This window comes from Corythoichthys intestinalis, chromosome 4 (genome assembly GCF_030265065.1).
Source record: "Corythoichthys intestinalis isolate RoL2023-P3 chromosome 4, ASM3026506v1, whole genome shotgun sequence".
Taxonomy (NCBI): domain Eukaryota; kingdom Metazoa; phylum Chordata; class Actinopteri; order Syngnathiformes; family Syngnathidae; genus Corythoichthys; species Corythoichthys intestinalis.
Genome location: NC_080398.1, coordinates 51,008,010 through 51,034,463, shown reverse-complemented (window position 1 = coordinate 51,034,463; position 26,454 = coordinate 51,008,010). Strand labels below are relative to the sequence as shown.

Below are 26,454 nucleotides of genomic sequence, written 5' to 3'. Positions count from 1 at the left end.
CTGTTCTAATAAAAGACTGTCTTCCCGTCATCTCCTCACTTATTACTGATATCATTAACACCTAACTACGCTCTGGCTCTGTCCCCAAACTTCTCAAACTGGCTGCCATCACGCCGATCATAAAGAAAACTGGTTTAGACCCCGACATCCCGACCAACTACCGGCCCATTTCAAATCTGCCTTTTCTATCAAAAATACTGGAAAGGGCAGTTGCGTCACAACTCCGAACCCACCTTACCGACAATAAGCTATTTGAACTTTTCCAATCTGGCTTCCGCTCACAACATAGCACCGAAACAGCACTTCTCAAAGTAACCAACGACATCCTCCTCTCCTCGGACTCCGGACAACTCACCATCCTCATCCTCCTGGACCTCACTGCTGCTTTTGACACAATCAACCACACCATCCTGCTCTCCCGACTAGAATCACTACATATCACTGGCACTGCACTTTCCTGGTTCCACTCCTACCTCACTGGCCGACAACAATTCATCAGCATTAACAACTGCACGTCCCCTGCTGTTTCCCTACCACAAGGTGTCCCCCAAGGTTCCGTTCTTGGCCCCCTCCTCTTCATTCTTTACATCCTCCCCCTTGGTCAGATCATCCGTAAATTTGGACTGCAATTTCACTGCTACGCCGATGACATCCAAATATACATCTCCACTAAAACCATCTCACACAGCACCAAAACTACACTTCACAACTGCCTCAGCGAAATCAAATCCTGGATGCAACTTAACTACCTTCAACTCAACAGCAACAAATCTGACATAATCATCATAGACCCTACAGCTCACATCAAAAACAGTCAATTCTCCCTTACCATCGACAACTGCACCCTCCCTCTCTCAACACACTCCCGCAACTTAGGTATCATTTTCGACAATAAACTAAGATTCGATCAGCACATCAACCACATCACCAGAACCGCCTTCTTCCACCTTAAGAACATAGCCCGCCTCCGCCCCTCCCTCACCTACTCTGCTGCAGAAACCCTCATACATGCATTCGTCACCTCCAGACTCGATTATTGTAACAGCATTCTTTTCGGATCTCCAGCCAAACTCCTCAATAAACTACAATATATCCAGAACTCCGCTGCACGCCTTCTCACCCGTACCCCCTACAGGAATCACATTACCCTCGTTCTTCACAAACTGCACTGGCTTCCCATCTCACACAGGATAAATTTCAAAATCATCCTTCTCACATACAAAGCACTCAATAACTTGGCTCCTCCTTACCTCACGGACCTTCTCTGTCCCCACACCCACTCCCGTCACCTCCGCTCATCTAATGGAAACATTCTCGCACTGCCCCCACAAATAACACACCGTACTTGGGGGGACAGAGCCTTCTCCATTGCTGCCCCCTCACTTTGGAACGCACTCCCTAAAACCATCCGCACCTGTTCTGATCTTCCCACATTCAAAAAATTGTTAAAAACTCACCTTTTTAAACTAGCTTTTAATGTGTAATTCGTTCCTCTATTGTTCTGTACTGCTCACGTTGTGTGAGCTTTATTTATTTTTTCCCTCAACTGTAAAGCGCCTTTGAGCACCGGTAAAAGCGCTCTATAAATAAAATGTATTAATATTATTATTAAATTGTATCTGCAGTCACCAAGGCTAGGCTAAATGAATGCATTTGCTTAGAATTCTCCCAGAATGTACAAACTCCAGTGTGCAGCATTTTGCAAATCTGGCAGATGCATTCCTGTGTGTGCCAGGTTACCAGATCAGTTTCTATTGTGTGCCTGTCTTTGCAAGGACGAACTTTTATTCGGGTTCCATGGGTTTCAAACCAGTCTTGTTAACCTATTTAATTTTCTTCCTCCAATGCTAAGGGTCTGAGAGAGTCAATAGCTGAACATCGGCCATTGATCTCACGCTTGTGCTCCTTGGCAAAACGCCTGTCAGAGCTGAACCCAATTCAGGGAGAGACATTTTGTCGTAAAGCGACTGAAGCTGAGAAACGGCACCAAGCCATCAGAGACCGTGTCAGGGAGACTGCCATTCTACTTGAAGAGTCCTTACCCAAATTCACTCAAGTAAGGTTCCACCCGTTTCAAAGAAAGAACATGTAAATATAAATACATTCTAATAACGCATTTGGTGACATTTTATGTAAAAAAAATACCATCAACAGGTAGACTACAAACATGAAAAGACACTCACAAAGTTATTTGAATGACAAAACAGGTGTTGTTAACACTGTGCTCCTGTGTAGCTGTCTGGTAGGAAGTCAGGAAGTCAGCCAGACAAATTAATTCAACAACACAGCACTGTAAAGAACAGAATTACAATATTCATTTTGCAATTGAATCAATACTCTGTAATGAAAGAGAAACAGGACCATGCAATGCATTCAGTGAATGAGTTACTGCATACTGCTCAAAATGCACAGCAGAACTCAATGTTTAATCAGTTCTACTAGATACTGATGAATGAGGTTTTCAGCTAATCGATTTAATTAAAATGGAGAATATTTTAGTTTATATAACTGGAAATGAGAGGAAAAAAAACAGTCAATTTGTTGAGGTAATGATATAACTTTTCTTGTACTGTAGCTGAATGAGAGGATGATTCTTATCAAAGGAAGTATTGACCGCCTGCGCAGTCGCATCCAGAGTCCAGCTTCCCTACAATGCCTGACAGTGAGGATTCAAGAGCAGCTGCATGAAAATAAGCACACGCTGTCAGAACTGTCCAAGTTGGAGATCACTCTAAGAAGTGTCAAGACACAGGCAGAAAACTTGCTGACCAACACACAGAGGGCAGGGGATCCACCTATTAGTTCAGGTGATCAACATTGTCTGAATGCAACTGTGTCATAGATATTTTTATATCCTACTCAATTATTACATCCATCTACTAATTTTAATATTCTACACTACCAAATGAGTACTTCTTACTGACAAAGTATTTACTGCATCTTTTCATTACTATAGCTGTGGAGGAGCAAGTCTCCACTCTTTCCCAGCTCTTGGATCAGACACATAGTCAGGTTAAAGAAAGGGAAAGCTGGTTGCTGAAACTGCTGGATCTCGCTATGAAGTTTTGGAGTGATGTTGCTGATGTCACAGTGGTTCTCAATAATACCCAGCAGGCAGTTTTGGACCTTAATACAAGCCAAACAGACTCTGAAACAATCCAACAGAGTTTAGAGACCATGCAGGTTAGCCAAGTAATCTTAAACCTCATGTTGTTATAAAACACCAAGGTTGACAGAATTATCCCTTTTCATTCTGAAAACTAAGACTCTCAGGGAGGACATTGACACTTTACAAGGGGATCTAGACACACTTGGCGTTCTCGGAATGGACCTGATGTCAGAATGTGGGGACACTGACAAACCAGATGTCACAAAGAGCCTGGACGAAGTAAGCTATACGTTGAAGTGAATCATTTACATAATTATGAGATGTAATCACAGCAAGCATGTGTTTGACTATTTTTTTATTTATTTTTTATTTTTTTTTAGCTTTATTGCTTGTGGAACAATTTGAGTAAATTATGGAATGAATGCCATAAGAAACTGGAGGAGTCCTTGCAAATGGCCTTAACTTATCAAGACACTATGCAGGTGTGTATATAAATAGAAATCTTTTTTATGGGAGCGCTTAACATTTTTTTGTTCATAATGAATTCATATTTAGGCGACCTAACATTTTACATTTTAGGGACTTTTCGAGTGGTTAAAATCCGCAGAGCTGAGGTCAACTGAAGAGTTCATGGTTGGAACTGACCTGGAATCAGTCAAAGAGCAGCTACGTGAACTCAAGGTAAGGATTCTCTCTGAGATGGCCACTAAAGGTACCGTATGAGTTTCTAAATGTGTTGTGTTGGCAAAATAATTTTGGTCATGGTATTTTTGCATTCGTTTACAGTATATCATAATACTTCTGCATTTGTTTTCCTCAGGAATTTAAGCGAGAACTTTACCAGAAGAAAATTGAAATAGAAAGCCAAAACCATCGCTTTGTGTGTCGGCTGTCCCCAGGTTCAGAGCGTCCATGCTCTGTCTCCCCGTTATGCGACTTTCGACTGCGTTGGGACAGTCTGGAGTCAGAGACTGTCAGCAGACAGGTGATCTTATGACAATGTAGTATTTTTGAAAGCTATTCATCTTCTACTACTATATTTAGTTTTTCAATATTCTGTTCATTAGCATGCTGTTTACGTCTTACTTTTCTGTTTTCTGAAGCATCAACTGGAGTGTGCTCTGCTAGGTCTGGGGCAGTTCCAAAACACACTGGATGAGTTGTACACATGGCTTACTCATACTGCTGAACAGTTGGAGGGCAGAAAAACAATCAGCATTGACCTTCAGGCGTGTGAAATAGAGCTGGCCAAACACAAGGTTGGTGGTGAGATAATAATGATAAATAACTGATGGAAAAACAATTTCAAATTGAAATAATCAAATTCAATCCTTTTAAAACAGCATACATAGCATCAAAAGCAAACAAGAACCAATTTAGCACTGTACTCAGAAGCTCTTCGAAATCAGAGAGAGTTACAATCACTCGAGTGCAAATGTCTAATAAAAATGAATAAAATGAAATAAAGTTCAAGCACATACCACATATAACAAATATGTGTCTCTGGCAGAAATGTCCATTTGTGTAACAATTATGAAAAGGATTTGAAGTATGTGAACAACACCCTATGTTTGGAAAATGATATTTAAAAAGAAAGTTCTGAAAGATTATGTACTGTATATAGACCAGGTATAAAACAATGAAATTAAAAAAGTGACTGGCATTTTTCAATGTATTAGTTTGACTGCTGGAAAGGGGTAAAATGCTTCATAAAACGTGTATGGGTGAATGCATACAGTACCTGTACAGTTTGCACAGAGATGAAAAGGGATGTGTTTTACTCTTTTATATAAATGTATATTTAACTGCTTTCTACTGCATGTGAACATGTATTTAAAAATTGCCTGTCAATGACACTTGGAAGTGTTTTCTTTCGTTTTTGTTTCACGTGATTATACCCAGATAGCAGACCGACGTTGAAAATATTTTGGATCAACATTCCGCTGTCGATCATGTATCATTGAATCAACGTCACTTTTGCACCCTCAATTAATGTTGTTTCAACGTTGAAATCCTTACAAAACATAAACGTCATTTCGATTATTAATAATTGTGGAACAACGCTGAATCAATGCTACGTTTTCAACCCAAAAAAATTACTTTTTAATCATATTTCCCGGTCAATCATAAATCAACTATTTGTCAACATTAGTTCATCAAGTTAAAACAACGTTAACACAACCATCGCCTGAAATACCTTAGAACAACGTTTCAACGTCACTTGACGTTGAAAATTTCAATGTCAACCATACTGATGACTTTGATGGAAAATCAACATTTATTCAATGTCGGTCTGCTATCTGGATATATACATTCAATAAGAAAGTAATTCAATCAGTGATTGTAAATAATGCCAGGAAAATTATCATGAGTAAATGTACGAAATATTTCTCAAACTAGAAAACAGTACGAAATCTCTCGGTAAAAAATGTCCATCATAAAACACATGAAGCAAAACTGAACTTGCCTTAGGAATTTCTCTTCTCTTACAGGTCTTGCATAATGATGTCATGTCTCATGTTCGCACAATGGAGTCCCTCCACCAGGCAGGCAAGGAATTGCTGGAGGTGGGGACTGGGGACTGTACACATGGTCTTCAGTCTCGTTTAGACCAACTTGGTGAAAGCTGGGAGTTTGTTCGTTGCGAAACCGAACGTTATCAGCTGGAATTAGAGAACAGACTCAGTCAGGTAATCCTGTTCACTTGAAGGGTACCAATGTGTGTTGGGGAGGGGGGGGATCTCTTTGTAAAATGTCTTCCATTGAAAATAACAACATAAAGTGTATCACAAAAGTGAGTACACCCCTTAGATTTCTGCAGATATTTAAGTATATCTTTAAATGGGACAACACGAACAAAATGACACTTTGACACAATGAAAAGTAGTCTGTGTGCAGATTATGTAATAGAGTTAATTTATTTTTCCCTCAAAATATAGCCATTAATATCTACACCCCTGGCAACAAAAGTGAGTACACCGCATGGGAACTACGTACATCCCTAAATGTCCAAATTGAGTACTGCTTGTCATTTTCCCTCCAAAATGTCATGTGACTCGTTACAGGAGTGCTGTCAGCATTGCTGCAGAGTTTGAAGAGGTGGGGGGTCAGCCTGTTAGTGCTCAGACCATACGTCGCACTCCACATCAAATTGGTATGCATGGCTGTCACCCGAGGAGGAAGCCTCTTCTGAAGACGGCACACAAGAAAGCCCGCAAACAGTTTGCTGAAGACATGTCAACAAAGCACATGGATTACTGGAACCATGTCTTATGGTCTGATGAGATGGGCGGGCGGACCCCCCACCTCTTCAATCTCTGCAGCAATGCTGACAGCACTCCTGTAACGAGTCACATGACATTTTGGAGGGAAAATGACAAGCAGTACTCAATTTGGACATTTAGGGGTGTACGTTTTTCAAAGGGGTGTACTCACTTTTGTTGCCAGGGGTTTAGATATTAATGGCTATATTTTGAGTTATTTTGAGGGGAAAATAAATTAACTCCATTATATAATCTGCACACACACTACTTTTCATTGTGTCAAACTGTCATTTTGTCAGTGTTGTCCCATTTAAAGATATAGGGGGCTTACTTAAATATCTGCAGAAATGTGAGGGGTGTTCTCACTTTTGTGATACACTGTAGATTTTTCTCATATTGCCTCAAACAATGCATGTGTTTAGAGAGTCAAAGAAAAAAACTTTCCAATCTTTGGGAATGCTCTCTTGGACTGGAGTATAGACCCTACCCACGTGACGTCACAACTCCTTCCTCCTGACTGGTGCCGCCCACTTGTCCGTCAACATATCATGTTTACCTGTTACGGCTACGTACATTCCTCCTATTTACGACGTGTTTTTCTGCTCGTTAACATTAATAATCAAAATGGTGAAGGGGTGTGTGGCGGTCGGTTGCAATAACAGAGAAGATAGACGGAGAAGACGGAGAGACTTGAAGTTTTACCGGATTCCGAGAGACCCGGAGAGAAGAGAGCGAGATGGGCTGCTGCAATTCGACGAGAAAACTGGGCTCCAAACGATTACCACAGATTATGTAGTAGTCATTTTATATCTGGTAAGATGCATTTAATATATATTTAGAGGGTTTTGGGCTGACAACCACAATTGAGATCATTGCTAGGCTAATCGCCGACAACATACACGTACGTATGTAGTGAGAGTGCTATCGCTAAACCATATAAACATTAAAAGCCCTAACTCCATTGACAAACGACATGAAATACATTAGACTTGACAGTGGATGTTAGCAATAACAAAAGATTTTGAATTGAAAATTTCGTAACTCACCTTTCCAAGCACAAGATAGATTCCTGCCGAATTTTCGTGGACGAGGACCTGTTTCACCCAACCAGCAACGAAGTATTTATAAGCCTCCAAGCTCTTAAAGTTTTTCAAACTTTCGTGAGAATAGGCTGATTTTGTGTGGACAAGATAGTTGTACATATCAGGGTTGCTAGCAGATGTCAGGCAAATACGGCGGAGACAGCGGGTCGAAAAACATCGATTTAGGCATCAAATATGGATCTGGCGAATGGATAAACTGAAGCTTTTCCACATAACGCCTTTTATGCAACGCATCAAGTGAGTTTACGGCATCCGAAAGCACCGAGTCTTCCATGAAATGCTTTATAAATTGCTCGATCAATTGAGACCATTGATAATACAGACACAAAATGACGGACAAGGGGGCGGAACCATACAGCGAGCACGTGATTTTGTGACGTCGGTGGGTAGGGTCTATATACCTGAAATAACAAGTACGTGCAGACGGCTGGCAGCTATGTTCACTTTCACTTTGAAGGAAAGCATTTATTTTAATTGGGCAGGAAATGAAGTCAATCAAGTTATTCAGAATTACGCGCTTCAGACACTGCATGTTTGCAGGTCAATCTGAATATAATTTAAACAACAACACTTGTTATTTCAGGTAATTATTAACATCATCAGCATCCATTTCCCCACGTAAGCGCATTCATAATTTGACACTATGCCTCAACCTTTAATTTGGTTATTCCCTGTCATCAGTAATTTTAATATACAGTTTTGATAATATTAGTTTCACTTAAAACATTCAGATTTAAAATGAAGATTTGTCCTCATATTTAGTAATCAGATTTACATTTGACATTTAGATTTACGTATAGTTAAGTCAGATGTAATACTTGTTAGATTTAACACGTGAGTGTAACTTTCGATATTTAGGTTAAACTGTTAATTCGTTTTCCCTACCACATATACTCAATAGATCTTTAAGTTAACAAATCTTCTTGTAAAAAAAAAAAAAAAAAAAAAATCAAGAAAATAAGCCAAAAATGTACTCCTGTTGAGGAGATGTTTAAAATAAATGTGGCAATGCCTTTATTTTCAGCATTAACCACTTTACAGTGGAAAAATGGCACATTCTTGTGGTGAATATACTTCTAAGTCTGCTTTATGTTGAGCCTTTGAGGCATCCCATTTCTAAGCTGTTTAGGTTCTGGGCTTTTGCTGGAGTAAAATGCATTTTATGTCACCTACAGGTGCAAGATATTACAATGGAGATTCAGGACCTCCTACAATGGCTAGACAACACAGACATCAGATTGCCTTCTTCCATACGCTTGTGGGGTATGCCAGAATCAACCACAGAGAGGCTTAATGCTCATTTGGTGAGACACTTAAAGTCTTATAAGTTTTAGATTCCCTTCCATGTTTAACCTCTATTTCCTTGGCTCTGCACATCTACAACAGGAATTGTGCAATGAAATGCAGTCAAAGCTTCATACCTACACCGATGTGAAAAATTCCATTGAAAGAATGCTAGAAAGCAGCAATGTTGTTCGGGGATCAAGTACAGAACACAGCATGTCGATTTTAGAACAAAAATGGTCTTCTGTTTACAACAAAGTTCAAGAACGAAAGGTTTCTCAACTCATTTGTTAGATTTTTGTTTCAGATGCTTTATCAGTTAATTAACACTATATTGCAACTTTATTGGCAGGCAAAGCTCACTAAAGGGTTGATTCTGGCTAAGGAATTCCACAGTGATATTCAGGACCTTCTCACCAAGATGACCAAGTGTGAGGAATCAATTAGACTCCTTACAGCTCCCAGCTTTGTCTTAGACACAGTTTATAACCAACTACAGGATCATAGAGTAGGTTTGATTTATTTATTTAAAATAAACAGTCATGTGAAAAAAATAGGACACCCCATTAAATAATCAGTTTTTTTATCAAGAAATGTTCTCATATCAATGTCTGATCTTTTTTTTCTTTATCTCTGGAAAAGAAAGTGATTTAACAGCAGGTAAACAACAAAAATTAACATTGTTTTACTCATTAAACCAAATTTATCAACAAAAGCAAATGTTCTAACTGAGAAAAAAGTTAAGAGACCCTACCACCTAATAGCTAGTGTTACTCCCTTTGGCTGAAGTAACCTCAGTCAGACGCTTTTTGTAGCCATCTACCAGTCTTTGACATCGGTCTGAAGAAAATTTGCCCCACTCTTCAACGCAGAATACTTTCGGCTATGAGATGCTTGAAGGGTTTCTTGCATGTACAGCCTGTTTCATGTCACCCCACAGCATGTCAATGGGATTAAGATCTGGGCTTTGACTCGGCCATTCCAGGACTCATTTCTTCCTTTTCAGCCAGTCCTTGGTGGATTTATTGGTATGTTTTGGGTCATTGTGATGTTGCAGGGTCCAGTTTCGCTTCAGCTTTATTTTTTTCACAGATGATCCCACATGTTCCTCAAGCAGCCTCTGATACACGATACAATTCATGGTGGATACTATGATGGTGAGCTGGCCAGGTCCTGGTGTAGCCAAACCATGACACTTCCACCTCCATGCTTCACAGTTGGACGAGGTTCTTTTGCTAGAATGCTGTATTGGATTTACGCCAAACATGTCCTCTGTTCTTGTGTCCAAACAATTCGATTTTTCATTCATCTGTCCTGGGCTTTGTCTACATTCACTCTGCCAAACTTCAGTGTGGCCTACATGTCCTTTTTGGAGAGCAAAGGTTTCCTCCTTGCACACCTCCCACAAAGGTTGTACTTGTGAAGTCTCTATTGTAGAGGCATGCACTTTCCCATCCACAGTAGCAAGAGCCTGCTGTAGGTCCCGTGATGACATTTTAGGGGTTTTGGAGACTTCTTTTAGCATCTTGCGGTCTGCTGTCATGGTGAACTTGCTTGGATTGGCAGACCTGGGCATGTTGGCAGTTGTTTTGAATGTCCTCCACTTGTAGACTATTTTCCGGACAGTGGAATGGCTGATTTTAAATTCTTTTGAGATCTTTTGAAATCCTTCACCAGACTCATAAGCGCCTACAATCTTCTTTCTGAAGGCCTCAGACAGATCCTTTGATCTCACCACGGTGTTCTCTATCACTTCAACAGTCAGTCACTGTTGAACGTATTCGGCGTTGATGAGTGGGGCAAACTTTCTTCACAACAATGTCAAAGACTGGTAGATGGCTACAAAAAGCGTCACACTGAAGTTATTTCAGCCAAAGAGGGTAACACTAGCTATTAGGAAGTAGGGAGTTCTGACTTTTTCCTCAGTTAGAATATGCATTTTCGTTCATAAATCTGGTTGAATGATTAAAACATTGTTAATTCTTGTTGTATACCTGCAATTATATCACTTTCCTTTCCAGAGATAAAAACAGGATCAGACACATTTCATGATATTTAATGGGGTGTCCTAATTTTTTCACATGACTCTATGTTGTTTTCTTTTATTTATTTTATCCATTTGAGTATGATGTAATTTAATACTTGTTTCCCCGTGATTATTTATCTGTAAAGAAATTGGTGGATGAGGTGAATGGTTATGGGGAGAAGAAGACCACAGTGGAGAGTGCAGGCAGTAGACTTGCGGAGCTAAGCAGGAAAGAGGATTGTGATGTCATTCATAACCTCATCATGACTATCCAGGATCGCTACAAAAAACTACAACAGTGTATTTCAGAGAGAGGCAAGATGCTGGATGAGGTCAAAAAGAATGCAAAACAGGTAGACATCCTACGCACTTGCTATTACTATTCATTGGCTGCCATTGACGGTATAAGAAGAACCAGATTTGCTTTAAGAATTATTTGTTTTTACATTGACCTCACAGTAACTGTCAAATTGCCCCATTCCAACACTATTTATATGTCTGTTGCTGTCAGTGGCAGTGAATGAATTAACTGGTAAACATAAAATGAACATGAAATGACATTTTTAATTCCTCTATTTCAAGTTTAATGAATCTTGGCGCCTCCTTGTGGACTGGATGTTTGAGGTAGAAGAAACCTTGGACAGCCATAAAGAGATTTCCCCGTCACATGAGGAAATTAAACAACAACTAAATGAGCAGAAGGTGCTGTTAGCTTTTAACAACAGACTTACTTGATATTTTCACATGTTCACTGATCCAAATATTTAAAAACATTTTTTGTAGGAGTTCCAGAAGGTGCTTAGATCTAAGAGGCCCATGTATGAGGCGACGTTGAAGAATGGTCGCAAATTGCATGAGAGAGCACAAAACACCCAGGACAAAGAGCACCTAGTAAACCTCCTGGCTGAACTGAAAGATACGTGGGACACCATCAGTGGAAAGTCTATGGAGAGGTACTGGGTTCAGTCGATTGGTAGATTATTTATTTCTACTGTAGGCCTATGTAAAATTTAATCAACAGATGTATGCTTTTGTCTTGCAGGCAACACAAACTGGAAGAAGCTCTACTGTTCTCCGGGAGGTTCACAGATGCTCTTCAAGCATTGAATGAATGGCTATATAGAACTGAGCCCCTTTTAGCTGAGGATGTTCCAGTCAGTGGAGACAAGGACATAGTTAACAATCTGATAGACAAACACAAGGTGTGGCTTAGACATATAGTATCACTTTCACATCATTATGTTACTTTGTCATGGCCCGTGTTCTGCAAAATATACTGTCTTTTTGCTCATTCACAAAAGGTTGTAATTTCATCGTTTTACTGGTGATCATCATATTTTTATTTATACATTAGGTATTTACTCTAATGCTGTGAAAATTGAATTGGAACTATCATGTGCCATCAGCTACTTCATTTTATTCAAACTATTAGATCTACCAGTATTGGCCAATTCATTCTCTCTGGAATTTTATTTCATGACGTTTTTCGCAGTCTTCTCATGAACAATTTGTTATTCTTGTTTAGGCATTCCAAAAGGAGCTAGGAAAGAGAGCTGGGTGCATCAAGACTCTGAAGCGCTCTGTAAAAGACCTGACCAGGAGCAGTACTACTGATTCACACTGGCTGCAGGAGCAAATGGATGAACTGGAGGGCCGCTGGGAAGTGGTGTGCAAACTCTCAGTCAGCAAACAGGACAGACTTAAGTCTGCACTTCAACAGGTAGTTCAGACATAGAATTAATGATGTGATATGTAAACGACTAATTTGCTACCGTTTCACAAAATGCTTTGAGCTGTTAGTTGCTGTATTTTTAATATTTTCCTAGTAAAACCATAGTTCATGACAAACTCTGAGTACCCACATTTACTTATTTTCAATGCATGAAAATATTTAATTTTATGCTGTTATCATCAAATTATATCCATTTAATTCCATTAAAGCTGGAACAATGTGTAAAATGTAAAAAAAAAGAAAAAAAAAAGTGATTTTCATATCCTTTTCAGCCTATCCAGTATTACATTTAATTTATAAACTAATGAACTGTATTTATTTCTTTTTTTGCAAATATTTGCCTATTTAGAAAGTGTCTGCAAACCATTTTAATGATGACCACACAGAACACATTGAATCCAGTTTTAAATGAAGTACACTCTAATACCATGCTGCTTACATGTTGGAATTCCTGTAGATTCTCATTTTTTTAAAGATAATGTGGACTGTGATAGATAAAATTACATTAAAAATATAAAAATAAAATATTATTATTTCCTTGCAATTGCATGCTGAGAAAAGTTTTTATTTTTATTTTATTATTATGTTTTTTTTTTTTTTTTTTTAACTTTTTTCCACACAATTTTTCACCTAGTGGTGCACCTGACCTCAACCTTGCTGGTGAACACCTGAGCCTTTTGGGGATGCTTTGTTCATAACCAATCTTGGCACTCATTTTAAATTAACCTGTTAAATTAGGCAATGTTCCAAAAAGTTGTTTTTAATTCATTTCTGTTCCAGCTATTTTTAGAATGTGTTGCAGGCACCAAAATAAAAATGACTTGATATTTGCAAGCAAGCAACCAAAACAAAACCCCAGTGTTTAACAGATTGAATATTAAAATATATTGTTTTCATAGTGTATTCAATGTAATATAGGTTAAAAAGGATTTGGAAATCCCTATTATTATTGTATTTACATTAACATCACATTATATAACATCCCCACATCGTTAGGTTTAGGGTTTTTAGATGGATGTTTTAGGTTGATTGTCAGTTTTCTGTTAATAGTGTAGCTAACTATCATCTCATAAACTTTGCTCTCATAAGGCTGAAAAATTTGATGGCCTTGTCCACTCTTTCATGGAGCATCTCACTGAAGTGGAGAGAATTTTTAAATACGGTGTTATACCAGATGAAGAGGAAAGCTTGCTGGCCTTCCAAAAACAGAATGAGGTAAGGCATTTTTCAACTTCTATGCACAAAACCAATCCAGGTCAAGTGGTAAGTGAGGGAAAGACTTTGCCACACAACAAGGCTGGTTAGGATTCGGGAACAGGTTCAAAGGCAGTTATCCTGAAAATGTGCCACGCCACGATCATATATAATCATATACCATCATCTTCAGCTTGTACCGAGGTCGGGTCGCGGGGGCAGCAACTTTAGCAGGGAAGCCCAGACTTCTCTTTCCCCAGCCACCTTAACCAGCTCCTCCGGCGGGATCGCAAGTCGTTCTCAGGCCAGAAGAGAGACATAGTCTCTCCAGCGTGTCCTGGGTCATCCCCGGGGCCTCCCACCGGTGAGACATGCCCGGAACACCTCTCCGGGGTGGCGCCCAGGAAGCATCCGAACCAGATGCCCGAGCCACCTCAGCTGGCTCCTCTCAATGCAGAGGAGTAGCGGCTCAACGCCGAGTCCCTCCCAGATGACCTAGCTTCTCACCTTATCTCTAAGGGAGAGCCCGGACACCCTGCGAAGAAAACTCGTTTCGGCCGCTTGTATCCGGGATCTTGTTCTCTCAGTAACGACCCACAGCTCGTGACCATAGGTTAGGGTAAGAACGTAGATCAACTAGTAAATCGAGAGCTTCGCCTTTTGGCTCAGCTCCTTCTTCACCACTACGGACTGGTGCAGAGTCCGCATTATTGCAGACCCTGCACCAATCCGCCTGCCGATCTCCCGCTTCCTCCTACCCTCGCTCATGAACAAGACCTCAAGATACTTGAACTCCTCCACTTGGGGCAGGATCTCTTCCCCGACCCATAGAGGGCACTCCACCCTTTTCTGACTGAGGACCATGGTCTTGGATTTGGAGGTGCCGGTCTTCATCCCAACCACTTCACACTTGACTGCGAAACGCTCCAGTGAGAGTTGGAGTTCACGGCCTGATGAAGCCAGCAGCACCACATCATCTGCAAAAAGCAGAGATGCAATGCTGAGGTCACCAAACTCCTTGGCAGAGTCCAACCCTCACTGGGAACAAATTCGATTTACTGCCGGCATATACAGTATACATATACATACATACATACATATATATATGTAATTGCAAAATTGGTGACATGAAATGTTGACTATCTACAGCTATGTTGACTATGTGCTTTTTCTATATTTTCACAGGAGACAATGGTTACCTTAGAAGCTCATACAACAGATTTAGAAAATATCCAGTGGCTGGGTGAAGACATCCTCTCCTCTTGCCACCCAGACTCAGTAATAACCCTCAAATCCTGGATGGGTGTCACCAAGGCCCGCTATGAGGAGGTGAGTACTTTTGCAACATCATAATGAAAAATGAGTATGACACAAGGTGTTAGTGTGTAGAGAATCATTTTGTGGTTTTTCAAAAATAGGTTCTTACATGGGCCCAACAACAGAACTCCAGGATCCAAACCACTTTAGCATTAATGGAGGAAGAGAGAGAGCAAATCCAGAGGTTATTGGAGTGGATCTCTTCTGCACAAGAAGCGCTTAGCATCAGAGATGAAGAGCCTATGCCTGACAACATAGAGGAGAACCAAGAACTTATTGAACAGCACTTTGTATGTTTTGTCTTTTTTCAGACAGGAAAAAAAAAACTTTGGAAGTGTGTGTAGTCTGATATTTTGTGGTTGAACTTTTACCATGTACATTGATAAGTTATTTTTTCAGGTTTTCATGGAGGAGTTAAATAAGAAGTTTCCTGAAGTTGAACATGCAACAAAGTCCTGCAAACACAAAAACACTTCCAGACAGCAAGTTTCACCTAGCAAACGACCAATTACTAGTAATTCTACCTACGCTCTTATTTACATATAATGAAAGAAATACAAACACCATCATATCGGACTTCCATTCATTCTTTTCTCAGAGAGGAGGAGCACTCTGAAATTGCAGCCTCCGGCACCACTCCCCTTGGAGCACCTCGACCCCCAGACCCCACAGCTCAGTCAGTTGGTCAATCAGTGGCAGAAACTGTGGCTCCTGGCACAAGCGAGACAAAAACATCTTGAACAAAGCAGGCAAAAACTCAAAGAGGTTATTGTTATTGTTGATTTCATAGATCAATATAGATGCACGTTAAAAAAATACATTCATGTTCATACTTTAAGTAGACTTTTTAAATCAATGATTATATATATCACCTCTGAAATTAAGCCTTACGTCTTTGCTTCCTCAAAAAGATGGAAGAATTTGCCAACTTTGACTTTAACGTTTGGCGAAAACGCTACATTCAGTGGATCAGCCATTTGAAGTCTCGCATTCTAGACGTGTTCCGCAACATTGATCGGGATCAGGATGGACGCATCAGCCAGAAAGAGTTCATCGACTACGTCCTAGCTTCTAGTAAGTGCCACTGTTTTTTTGCCTTTAAATGATTTGCGTAAACAATGCATTAGCTGAACTGAAATATACTTCAGTGGTAAACTTATTGAGGAATTTGGTGTACTGTATATGTGATGAATAATAGATGAGAATGTAAATGGTTCTTCAGAATATGAAGATTTTGACCCGAACCCTAACCCCTTCTTATCTCGTTACTATTTTGCATTTTCCTCCTCATTCTTGAACATTCCAACTTTCTCTGTGTATATATACAGTAGAAATACACATTGGAGTCCACACACTGATGCTCCTATTCTCAACAACAACAAAAATAATTGTCTCCCACTTTTCTTGAAATTGGCTGTGGTAGATAGATATAGTATGACTGGTTGACTGGATATACAGGTAATTCCTGGGGTTAAGAACGGGTGGCGGCGTAACCCGAATTTCCGCGTAAGTCAGAATTGAATTAAAGAATTAAAGTACCGTATTTTTCTGACTATAATTCACAGTTTTTTTTCATAGTTTGTCTGGGGGTGTGACTTATACTCTGGAGCGCCTTATGTATGAAATTATTAACACATTATAACACATTATATCATTTTATATGTTATATTGGTGTTTTGCAGTGACACTGATGGTTTGGTAAACTTTTCAGCATGTTCGTTATGCTATAGTTATCTGAATACTCGTAATAGCGATGTTACGTTAACATACCGGCCACGTTCGCATTTCGTTGTTCATGCATCATGTAACATTATCATACTGTACACTTATTCAGCGTGTTATTCTCTATTGTATTTTTATTTTAAATTGCCTTTCAAGATGACATATCTGTTTTATGTGTTGGATTTTATCAAGTAAATTTCCCCCAAAAATGCAACTTATACTCCGGTGTGACCTGTATGTTTTTTTTTCCTCTTCATTGCACATTTATGGGCTGGTGCGACTTATACTCAGGTGCGACTTACAGTCTGAAAATTAAGTACCTTTAAGTACCCCGAACTACCTCTAAATCTCAAAATGTTGTAAATTGTATGTACTGTATTATGGCCGAGAGGTGTCAGGCGAAATGCAAAGTCCAAACGCTTTGCAAATAGAAAAGAGCACGAACCCCAATTGCAAACGCTTTGTAAAAGAAAAAAAGCACAAATGCAATCTGGCACAACACAACTCCCATTTGCTAAAGCACGACTGCAAGTTGTCAAAAGCACCCCAATTGCCACAAAACAAATGCAAACTGCCACAACACGATCCCCAATTCCTAAAGCGCGAATGCAAATTGGCAAAAAGCACAAACCACAGTTGCCACAACACGAATGCAAATGGCTCACAAGACTGAGAAGACTGCATGATTGAGAGAGTTGCTATGCTCCTTCAGCCACGGGAGTTATGACATCCTCACTCGAAATTAATATCTCAATATCTATAAAACGATAGCATCGCAAACGAAAATTCTTTACAGCAGAAACGATTGACACAATTTTTAATAAAAATGGGAGGCTGATTGACCTCAGGTTAACCTATAAAAGAGTATGAATATCTCAAACTATAGCAGAACAAAAAAAACTTTTTATAGCACAAACGATTGACAACATTATTATATAAATTTGCGTCTGATGCGGGGGCCATCTTCACAGAGATCCATAGAGATGGTCACAAAGCACTTAAAGCAATATACAAAGTGTCATCTTTTTTTTTTTTTCTTTTGGGCCATCCTTTTTGCATTTGTCTTGCGAGCCATTTGCATTCATTTTGTGCCAATTGGGGTTCGTGCTTTTGCCAATCTGCAATCGCGCTTCAGGAATTGGGGATCGTGTTGTGGCAGTTTGCATTCGTGCGTTTTTCTTTTGCATTCGTGTTGTGGCAATTTGGGTTCGTGTTTTTGCCAACAGTCATGCTTTGGCAAGTAGGAGTCGTGTTGTGCTAGCTTGGATTCGTGCTTTTTTTATTTTGCAAAGTGTTTGCAATTGGAGTTCGTGCTTCTTTCTATTTGCAAAGTGTTTGTACTTTGCATTTCACCTGACACCGTAATTATACGTCATTGTACAGTCCTCGCCAAGACATTGGAACTAAGTATTAGCCACTCAGCTAGCTAAATTCCTAAATGACGATGTCACACGCCCATGTGGTTTTCTGACTTTTCAATTGTAGTTCTTCTACAGTTAAAACTGTATGAACTGACCAATGATTCCTCAAGATCTTAATTACTATGTTACACAAAATAATATGCAGGTATGTTCTAACAAATTCCCTGCAGAATTTCCTACCAACTCGCTGGAGATGAATGCAGTGGCAAACATCTTTGACATCAACAGTGATGGCTTCATTGATTACTATGAGTTTGTGAGTGCACTGCACCCCAGTAGAGATCCTTACAGGAAAACTCTGGATGCAGATCAAATCAATGAAGAGGTAAAAACATTGCCTCCTTACTAGTGCAATGTATTTACCGGATATGACTTACGAGTTACTCAAACGGTTTTCCACACTTTTCCACAATACTTATTTTTCAGGTGAGTCGTCAGGTCTCACAATGTAACTGTCCCAAAAGGTTTCAAGTAGAGCAAATCAGTGCGAACAGATACAGGGTGAGTTATTGTTTTTCCTTTGCGTTTTCTGTTTGGAATATCTGAGGTTTATTTTACCAGCAATATTTTCTACAGTCCATTGTTGTTGCAAATGTTCGATTGTTTGCAGTTTGGAGATTCCCAACAGTTACGGATGGTTCGTATGTTGCGGAGCACACTGATGGTTAGAGTGGGAGGAGGTTGGACTGCTCTAGATGAGTTCCTGGTGAAAAATGATCCCTGCAGAGGTTAGTTTTTTGTAAATTAGTCATATCAATAACATTTTAACTTCACGCGACTGACTGAATGATGACAGACTGTGTCAATGAATATAGCAAATGTATTTACAAATATTAAAAAAATCTAAATGGTTAAGAACGTCATTATTTCAAACGGCCGCAAAATGAAAATGCATTACATCTTAGGGTTTGAGTACTGTATTGTAAGGTTCTTCACACAACAAAGCATTCTTTGGTGTTCCCAACCAATTGCCTCTAAGCTTTTGGGGGAAATGATGGGATAAGAAACAAACCTTTAGTTTTTGATACAGATTATTGTATCTTCAATAAAGGTAGCTAATTTATATATACAAAATCTTTTAATTGGTGGTCCAAAGTAAAATCAAAAGCAATAGCGAAAAAAAAAAAATGCTTCACTTTATTCATATTTTTCAGAAAATATTCCAAATTACGCACTTGAACTTCATGTGATCCAGTAATGGTAAGCAAGACTGTATGTATTACCAGGAAGTTCAACAAATACTTTTATATTATGAAAACCACACAGTTAAAGGTCAATTACAACAACATACTTAAAACAGGCACTGGCAGAGTCCCACAATATATAGTGTTCCCTTCTTCTTATACACAGTTAAGAATAACAAAAAAATGACATCACCATTTTATTTGATAAATGCATTGCTGCTCTTTTGCCAACAGTAAAAGGTCGGACCAACCTGAAGATCAAGGAAAAGTACTTGTCGCCCACAGGAAGCATCTCGAAAGGTTTGACTGTCAGCAGGTCCAACTCAAGCCTCAGTCTCTACAGTAGTGCCTCTGCCCCAACTAGCCCAATGACACGAAAGGCAAGCTGTTATCTCCTCAAATTTTTGCCACCTTTCCTTTATATGAGATCACGCCACTGCATGTTAAATTATCAAATTGCATCTGACTTAGAACTCCTCTTGCATTTTAGGCTTTACTCCGTCGAAGTTTTTCAGGCGACCGTTGCATTCGTCCACGAAGTTCTATAGCAGCATTAGGATCTGAACTCCTGTTTGTCACAACAGAGGGGCACGACTCACCTTCAGGTCAGACGTTTATTGTGCTTATGGTCTATGCAAAGTAAAGTAGTTTTCTTGTTTTTGTTTTTTTTACGTATTTCACTTTATAATTCACATCATGGACTGCAAATACTCCTCTGTTATTGAAAGAATAACCCACACTGATATTACAAATAATCTGTTGTACAACCTTTTGATGCGATTACTGCAGTCAAATCATTTTTGTAACATTCAATGTGTACCTCTCAGTAGGTATTTTGGCGCAGTCTTCATTTGTAAACTGCTCCTATTTTATCAGGTTTTCAGGATTAGCCTGCTAGTATTTCTCTGTATAGCATGTTTAGCTCATTTCACAGATGGCCAGTTAGATTTACAGTAGATCTACTCCTATAGAATACCACTTGAACATAGTCCAGTGTTTTGCTCTTGGCAATTTTCGGGTGTAAGCAGTGTTATGGGTCATTATCTTGCAGGAAGATCCATGACCCGTGACTAAAACCAAACCTTTTGACAGTGGGCAGCACATTTCTCTCTGGAATACGGTGATAGTGTTAAGATTTGATTGCACCTTGCACAAATACAAGACACCTCATGACAGATGTAGCAAAAGAACGACAGAACAGTCTCCTACATGTTGTATCACACTATTTATTTATTTGCTAGGGACAGTGCACATTAATAAACATATATTTAGACAAATCTAAAAGACGTAAATACAGTGCCTTGCAAAAGTATTCAGCCCCCTTGAATCTTGCAACCTTTCGCCACATTTCAGGCTTCAAACATAAAGATATGAAATTTAATTTTTTTGTCAAGAATCAACAACAAGTGGGACACAATCATGAAGTGGAACAACATTTATTGGATAATTTAAACTTTTTTAACAAATAAAAAACTGAAAAGTGGGGCGTGCAATATTATTCGGCCCCTTTACTTTCAGTGCAGCAAACTCACTCCAGAAGTGAGGATCTCTGAATGATCCAATGTTGTCCTAAATGACCGATGATGATAAATAGAATCCACCTGTGTGTAATCAAGTCTCCGTATAAATGCACCTGCTCTGTGATAGTCTCAGGGTTCTGTTTAAAGTGCAGAGAGCATTATGAAAACCAAAGAACACACCAGGCAGGTCCGAGATACTGTTGTGGAGAAGTTTAAAGCCGGATTTGGATACAAAAAGATTTCCCAAGCTTTAAACATCTCAAGGAGCACTGTGCAAGCCATCATATTGAAATGGAAGGAGCATCAGACCACTGCAAATCTACCAAGACCCGGCCGTCCTTCCAAACTTTCTTCTCAAACAAGGAGAAAACTGATCAGAGATGCAGCCAAGAGGCCCATGATCACTCTGGATGAACTGCAGAGATCTACAACTGAGGTGGGAGAGTCTGTCCATAGGACAACAATCAGTCGTACACTGCACAAATCTGGCCTTTATGGAAGAGTGGCAAAAAGAAAGCCATTTCTCAAAGATATCCATAAAAAGTCTCGTTTAAAGTTTGCCACAAGCCACCTGGGAGACACACCAAACATGTGGAAGAAGGTGCTCTGGTCAGATGAAACCAAAATGGAACTTTTTGGCCACAATGCAAAATTATATGTTTGGCGTAAAAGCAACACAGCTCATCACCCTGAACACACCATCCCCACTGTCAAACATGGTGGTGGCAGCATCATGGTTTGGGCCTGCTTTTCTTCAGCAGGGACAGGGAAGATGGTTAAAATTGACGGGAAGATGGATGCAGCCAAATACAGGAACATTCTGGAAGAAAACCTGTTGGTATCTGCACAAGACCTGAGACTGGGACGGAGATTTATCTTCCAACAGGACAATGATCCAAAACATAAAGCCAAATCTTCAATGGAATGGTTCAAAAATAAACGTATCCAGGTGTTAGAATGGCCAAGTCAAAGTCCAGACCTGAATCCAATCGAGAATCTGTGGAAAGAGCTGAAGACTGCTGTTCACAAACACTCTCCATCCAACCTCACTGAGCTCGAGCTGTTTTGCAAGGAAGAATGGGCAAGAATGTCAGTCTCTCGATGTGCAAAACTGATAGAAACATACCCCAAGCGACTTGCAGCTGTAATTGGAGCAAAAGGTGGCGCTACAAAGTATTAACGCAAGGGGCCGAATAATATTGCACGCCCCACTTTTCAGTTTTTTATTTGTTAAAAAAGTTTAAATTATCCAATAAATTTTGTTCCACTTCACGATTGTGTCCCACTTGTTGTTGATTCTTGACAAAAAATTAAAATTTTATATCTTTATGTTTGAAGCCTGAAATGTGGCGAAAGGTTGCAAGGTTCAAGGGGGCCGAATACTTTTGCAAGGCACTGTATACCAGATTATAGCAAAGATGCTAATTTACATCCGCAGTCCCTAGGCAAATAAACAACAAGACATAGAAAGAACTAGAGATTAGAATAAAACAAAGCACAGTAAACTAAATTACTAAGAAGTTAAAAGTTAGTGGTTACAGGACTGGTTTACTTTCAACCACTGCTTGAGGTGAGTTTTGAAGGTTTGTAATGAAGGACACTCCTTGATGGTGAGTGGCAGACTGTTCCAGATCTTACCGTCCCCTCTGGATGAGGCCCTGGTCCTGAGACCACTGTGAGACCCATATTATTTATTTATTTATTTATTTTGAAGTCCGACATGGGAGGTGGGACGAGTCTATGTTGGGCATGTTCTTTTCATTCTCCGTTTCATTCTTTGAACGTAACGCTAATTTGTATAGACCCCAATCACCAACGTCATACAATGACGTATCGCTGTATTGTGCCGCCATATTGTCCGTCATTGTGTGTCCGTATTCTCAATGGTCTCAATTTATCGTGCATTTTATAGTGCAATTCATGGAAGCCCTGGTGCTTTCACACGCTGTAAACTCATTGGATGTGTTGCATAAAAGGCGTTATGTGGAAAAGCTTCGGTGGATCCATTCGCCAGATCCATATTTGATGCCTAAATCGATATTTTTCGACCCGCTGTCTTCGCCGTCTCTGCCTGACATCTGCTAACCTGATATCTACATCTATCTTGTCCACAGAAAATGAGCCTATTCTCACGAAACTTTGAAAAACTTTAAGAGCAACACTCTAAGCAACATTACCCCGTGTGACCCTTTACTTCCAATTTTCTAAAACGGCGAAAATCAATAAAAAAAAAGTGGACTGCGATGGCCGACGCTTCAAGGATAGGTGGATATTGGACTATTTCTTCAATAAAATACGCAACAACTGTGTCTGCCTCATTTGCAAAGAGACAGTCGCTGTTTTCTAAGAGTTCGATGTGACGCGATATTACCAAACAAGACACACTGACATGTACGACAACATTACAGGGAAGATACGCAGCAAGAAATTAAAGCAACTTGAGGCTAGTTTAATTTCACAGCAGCAGTATTTCGCAAGAGCCCGAGTGTCTAAAGAGAACGACGCAAAGGCGAGATTGTTGAAATTATGAATTAAAAAAAAAATAATAAAGTAAATGTGACACACAGAAGGGCTTGCTAATATTTGTTTAAATATATTGTTCTACGTAAATCAGTCAAGGTAATCCCCCACATTTTTACCACACCAAATCTGGCCCCCTCTGCAAAAAGTTTGGACACCCCTGTTTAACTGATGATCCGTAGACGAGGCCAGCTTCTTTCACTCAGTACCAGCTAAATATTATTCAAAAAATAATGATGGCGGAAGAAATAAACATCTTGAATTTGAAACTGTATGTTGTCGGCGATTAGCCTCGCAATGATCTTCATTGTGGTTGTCAGCCCAAACCCCTCTAAATATGTATTAAATGCATCTTACCAGGTATAAAATGACTACTACATAGTCTGTGGTGATCGTTTGGTGCCCAGTTTTCTCGTCGAATTGCGGCAGTCCATCTCACTCTCCTCTTCGGGTCTCTCGGAATATGGTAGAACTTCAAGTCCAACCGCCACACACGCCTTCACCATTTTGATTATTAATGTTAACGAGCAGAAAAACACGCCGCAATAGGAGGCATGTACGTAGCGGTAATGTGTAAACACGACGAGCTGACGGACAATATGGCGGCTCCAGTCAGGGGGGCGGAGTTGTGACGTCATGTGATTGGGGTCTATTGCCAAACAGTTCCACTTTTTTCCCTAGGGCATTTTCCTATAAGCTTTGTTACTTGTCAAAATGTCTTTTGGCATTTTTCCAGTCTTGGTTATTTTATTTTATTTTTTTAATTTTAGCAGTACCTTCCTCATCGGTCATCTCCAATGAAGTCAACGTTGGCTAAAAAAAAAAAAGATCGATGCTATGATGTGAAGCACAATAACTGATTACAAGTTTGAAGAAACCTATGATGCCTATTAGATCACTCACCTTGGTTGAACATATTCCTATGGTCAAATGATTTTCAACGTTTTCTAGGGATGCTATCATGTTTTTCCAAAGCTGTTTCATGAGGTTTTTATTTAAATAGTTATGTTGAAGCGCAATTGAAAATCAATGTTTAAATTTAATTGTTTTCAGTCAAGTTCATGAATTTATTTTTACTTTTGTCAGTTTGAAGAAATTTCTGTGACCCCTATATTGTTTTTTCTTTCATTAACACAGCTTGTATATACTCTGTATGTATTTTATGTACAATACATGACTTTGTTTTCGTTCTTGTTCAACCTCCAGAAGAAGCTGAGAGGCTGCTTCCCACATGACTGCCATGCCTACATGCCCCACGTGTGCACCAAGCCCAAACAGCCTTTTGGCCCTAAATGACAAACACCGTGATAAGTAAGAGTGTTGTGATCAGGGGGCTATAAAAGCAAAGACAAGAAGCTGACCCTGGAGTGAAAGTACAGTGAAGGTCAAGACACAGAAAGATTTGGACCTTTGGGGTATCTGTGGGAAAGTAAAGACATTCAAACTGTTTTCACGAGTGAAAAAGCAACCTTATTACACAAAAGAACATCCAGATAGTAATTGCATACGGAATAGTTTTATCAAGGTTCTGCATGGAAACTTAATGCATGGTTGCGTTTTGAGCAGCATTTTTATTAATTAAATACTATTAAAACCAGACAGTGTCAACTGCTACGTAGTAATTTTCAAAGTAATAGTGGACATCAACTACTCATTATTAATATTTTAATAGTATAGGACTGGCAGTGAGGGAAAAAAAAAACTATGTTCCATTTTTGTTCCCCACTAAATATCCAAAAACGCAAAAACCAAAACCGCTATAAGTATGAGAGATTACAATGTTTCTGCTCAATTTTAGGATGTCAGTCATTTTATGCTGCAAAGATGATCTTGTTGGCAGGGCCACAGTTTAGCTTCTTTTACGTTCATTGATGCCAAGATTGTAAGTAATTGTGTATTGTTTTAAAGCTCTACATTTTTAGAATAGTTTAAACATTAAAAAATTTGTATCCAATGTATCTGATAATGCAATGCCATTTTCACCATCAGAATCTCGTTTCAGGATTGGTTTTGATGAAATTTTTAAATGGAAAATTGCTGTGAAAGTATAGGTAGGAACTTTTTAACTGCAGTAAGATTTTTGTATTTTTCTTTCATTGTTGTCCACATATAAAGCACTTTCTGTCAGACTACGTAACTGTTCAATTATTACACAAGAAATGTGGTAGTTATGAGATACATGTGAAAATATGAAACTAATCATTTTGTACATATTGTTAATCCATTTCCTCTACTGATACAGAATTTACACTATTTCTGCTTGTCTCGTTAAAAACTTTTACTAAACGTATCTTGTTCGTACTTTTTCTTTCTTTAATGTGGCACAGCTTTTATCATCATCCCATAAGCAAACAGCAACATGTATCCACGGGTTTATTGCTCATTTTACTATGTAGAGATGAAGGATACTACGCAACTTTACCCTGGAGTGACCTGAAATTAAATTTACCTTTAACTGTCAGCCCCCTACAATTAAAAGAAGTGGTTAGTGTTAGCACTACATGTTCTGCACATAGAGCTTTTTGCCATCTTTGTTAATCCTAAATACAAATTCACCATTTTTTGTTTTGATTTCTTAGATCTGACGTTACAGAAACTGAATCATTGGAGTTACATTTGTTCTATGCAGTTGTAAGTTTTCATTCATGAAATATTTTTACAGCATTGAATACTTTCTCTACACGAATATCTGTGAAAAAAACAAATTAAAAAATCAACATTTCACCTAAATTACTATGCACCCTTAATTTCAACTACTGTTCATATTTTTGTATTGAGCACTCTTAAGAGGTCCTTTTTGGCAACCTCTTGATTTAAGTCAATGTGTACCAATAAATGCATTTGTTTTTAAATACAAATACTGTTTGTAATAATTGTCTCAAAAAACTTGCAAATAAGTTTGTTTGACAGATTTATCATGTGAATATGCAAAATTTTACTGTCACATGTAGTAGTAGTAGAAGTAGTAGTTGTAGTAGTAGGTGGTTGTAATGGTAGCGGTGGAAGTAATCGAGTTGTAGTGATTGGTCGTATGCAGGGGTGAAAGTGGGCCGTAACAG

General features: G+C 39.2%; 1 protein-coding gene across 3 annotated transcripts in view; it reads left to right on the top strand.

Annotated features, from left to right (window-relative positions):
- The window catches only part of macf1b (microtubule actin crosslinking factor 1b), a 50,209-nt gene extending 23,990 nt beyond the window's left edge, over positions 1-26,219 (top strand). For all 3 annotated transcript variants that reach the window (XM_057834662.1, XM_057834660.1, XM_057834661.1), the window contains 29 exons: positions 1,853-2,056; positions 2,576-2,807; positions 2,957-3,183; positions 3,266-3,388; positions 3,490-3,591; positions 3,689-3,790; positions 3,930-4,094; positions 4,213-4,368; positions 5,602-5,799; positions 8,651-8,779; positions 8,862-9,032; positions 9,112-9,267; positions 10,932-11,138; positions 11,368-11,487; positions 11,569-11,738; positions 11,828-11,987; positions 12,311-12,505; positions 13,607-13,732; positions 14,897-15,040; positions 15,130-15,318; positions 15,428-15,542; positions 15,627-15,793; positions 15,940-16,102; positions 18,342-18,496; positions 18,598-18,672; positions 18,782-18,899; positions 19,590-19,735; positions 19,846-19,960; positions 24,602-26,219. In XM_057834662.1, coding sequence (XP_057690645.1) covers positions 1,853-2,056; positions 2,576-2,807; positions 2,957-3,183; positions 3,266-3,388; positions 3,490-3,591; positions 3,689-3,790; positions 3,930-4,094; positions 4,213-4,368; positions 5,602-5,799; positions 8,651-8,779; positions 8,862-9,032; positions 9,112-9,267; positions 10,932-11,138; positions 11,368-11,487; positions 11,569-11,738; positions 11,828-11,987; positions 12,311-12,505; positions 13,607-13,732; positions 14,897-15,040; positions 15,130-15,318; positions 15,428-15,542; positions 15,627-15,793; positions 15,940-16,102; positions 18,342-18,496; positions 18,598-18,672; positions 18,782-18,899; positions 19,590-19,735; positions 19,846-19,960; positions 24,602-24,630 — 4,359 coding nt within the window. In that variant the 3' untranslated portion in view covers positions 24,631-26,219. The remainder of the gene's footprint in view (positions 1-1,852; positions 2,057-2,575; positions 2,808-2,956; positions 3,184-3,265; positions 3,389-3,489; positions 3,592-3,688; positions 3,791-3,929; positions 4,095-4,212; positions 4,369-5,601; positions 5,800-8,650; positions 8,780-8,861; positions 9,033-9,111; positions 9,268-10,931; positions 11,139-11,367; positions 11,488-11,568; positions 11,739-11,827; positions 11,988-12,310; positions 12,506-13,606; positions 13,733-14,896; positions 15,041-15,129; positions 15,319-15,427; positions 15,543-15,626; positions 15,794-15,939; positions 16,103-18,341; positions 18,497-18,597; positions 18,673-18,781; positions 18,900-19,589; positions 19,736-19,845; positions 19,961-24,601) is intronic.
- Positions 26,220-26,454: the final 235 nt, after the last annotated feature.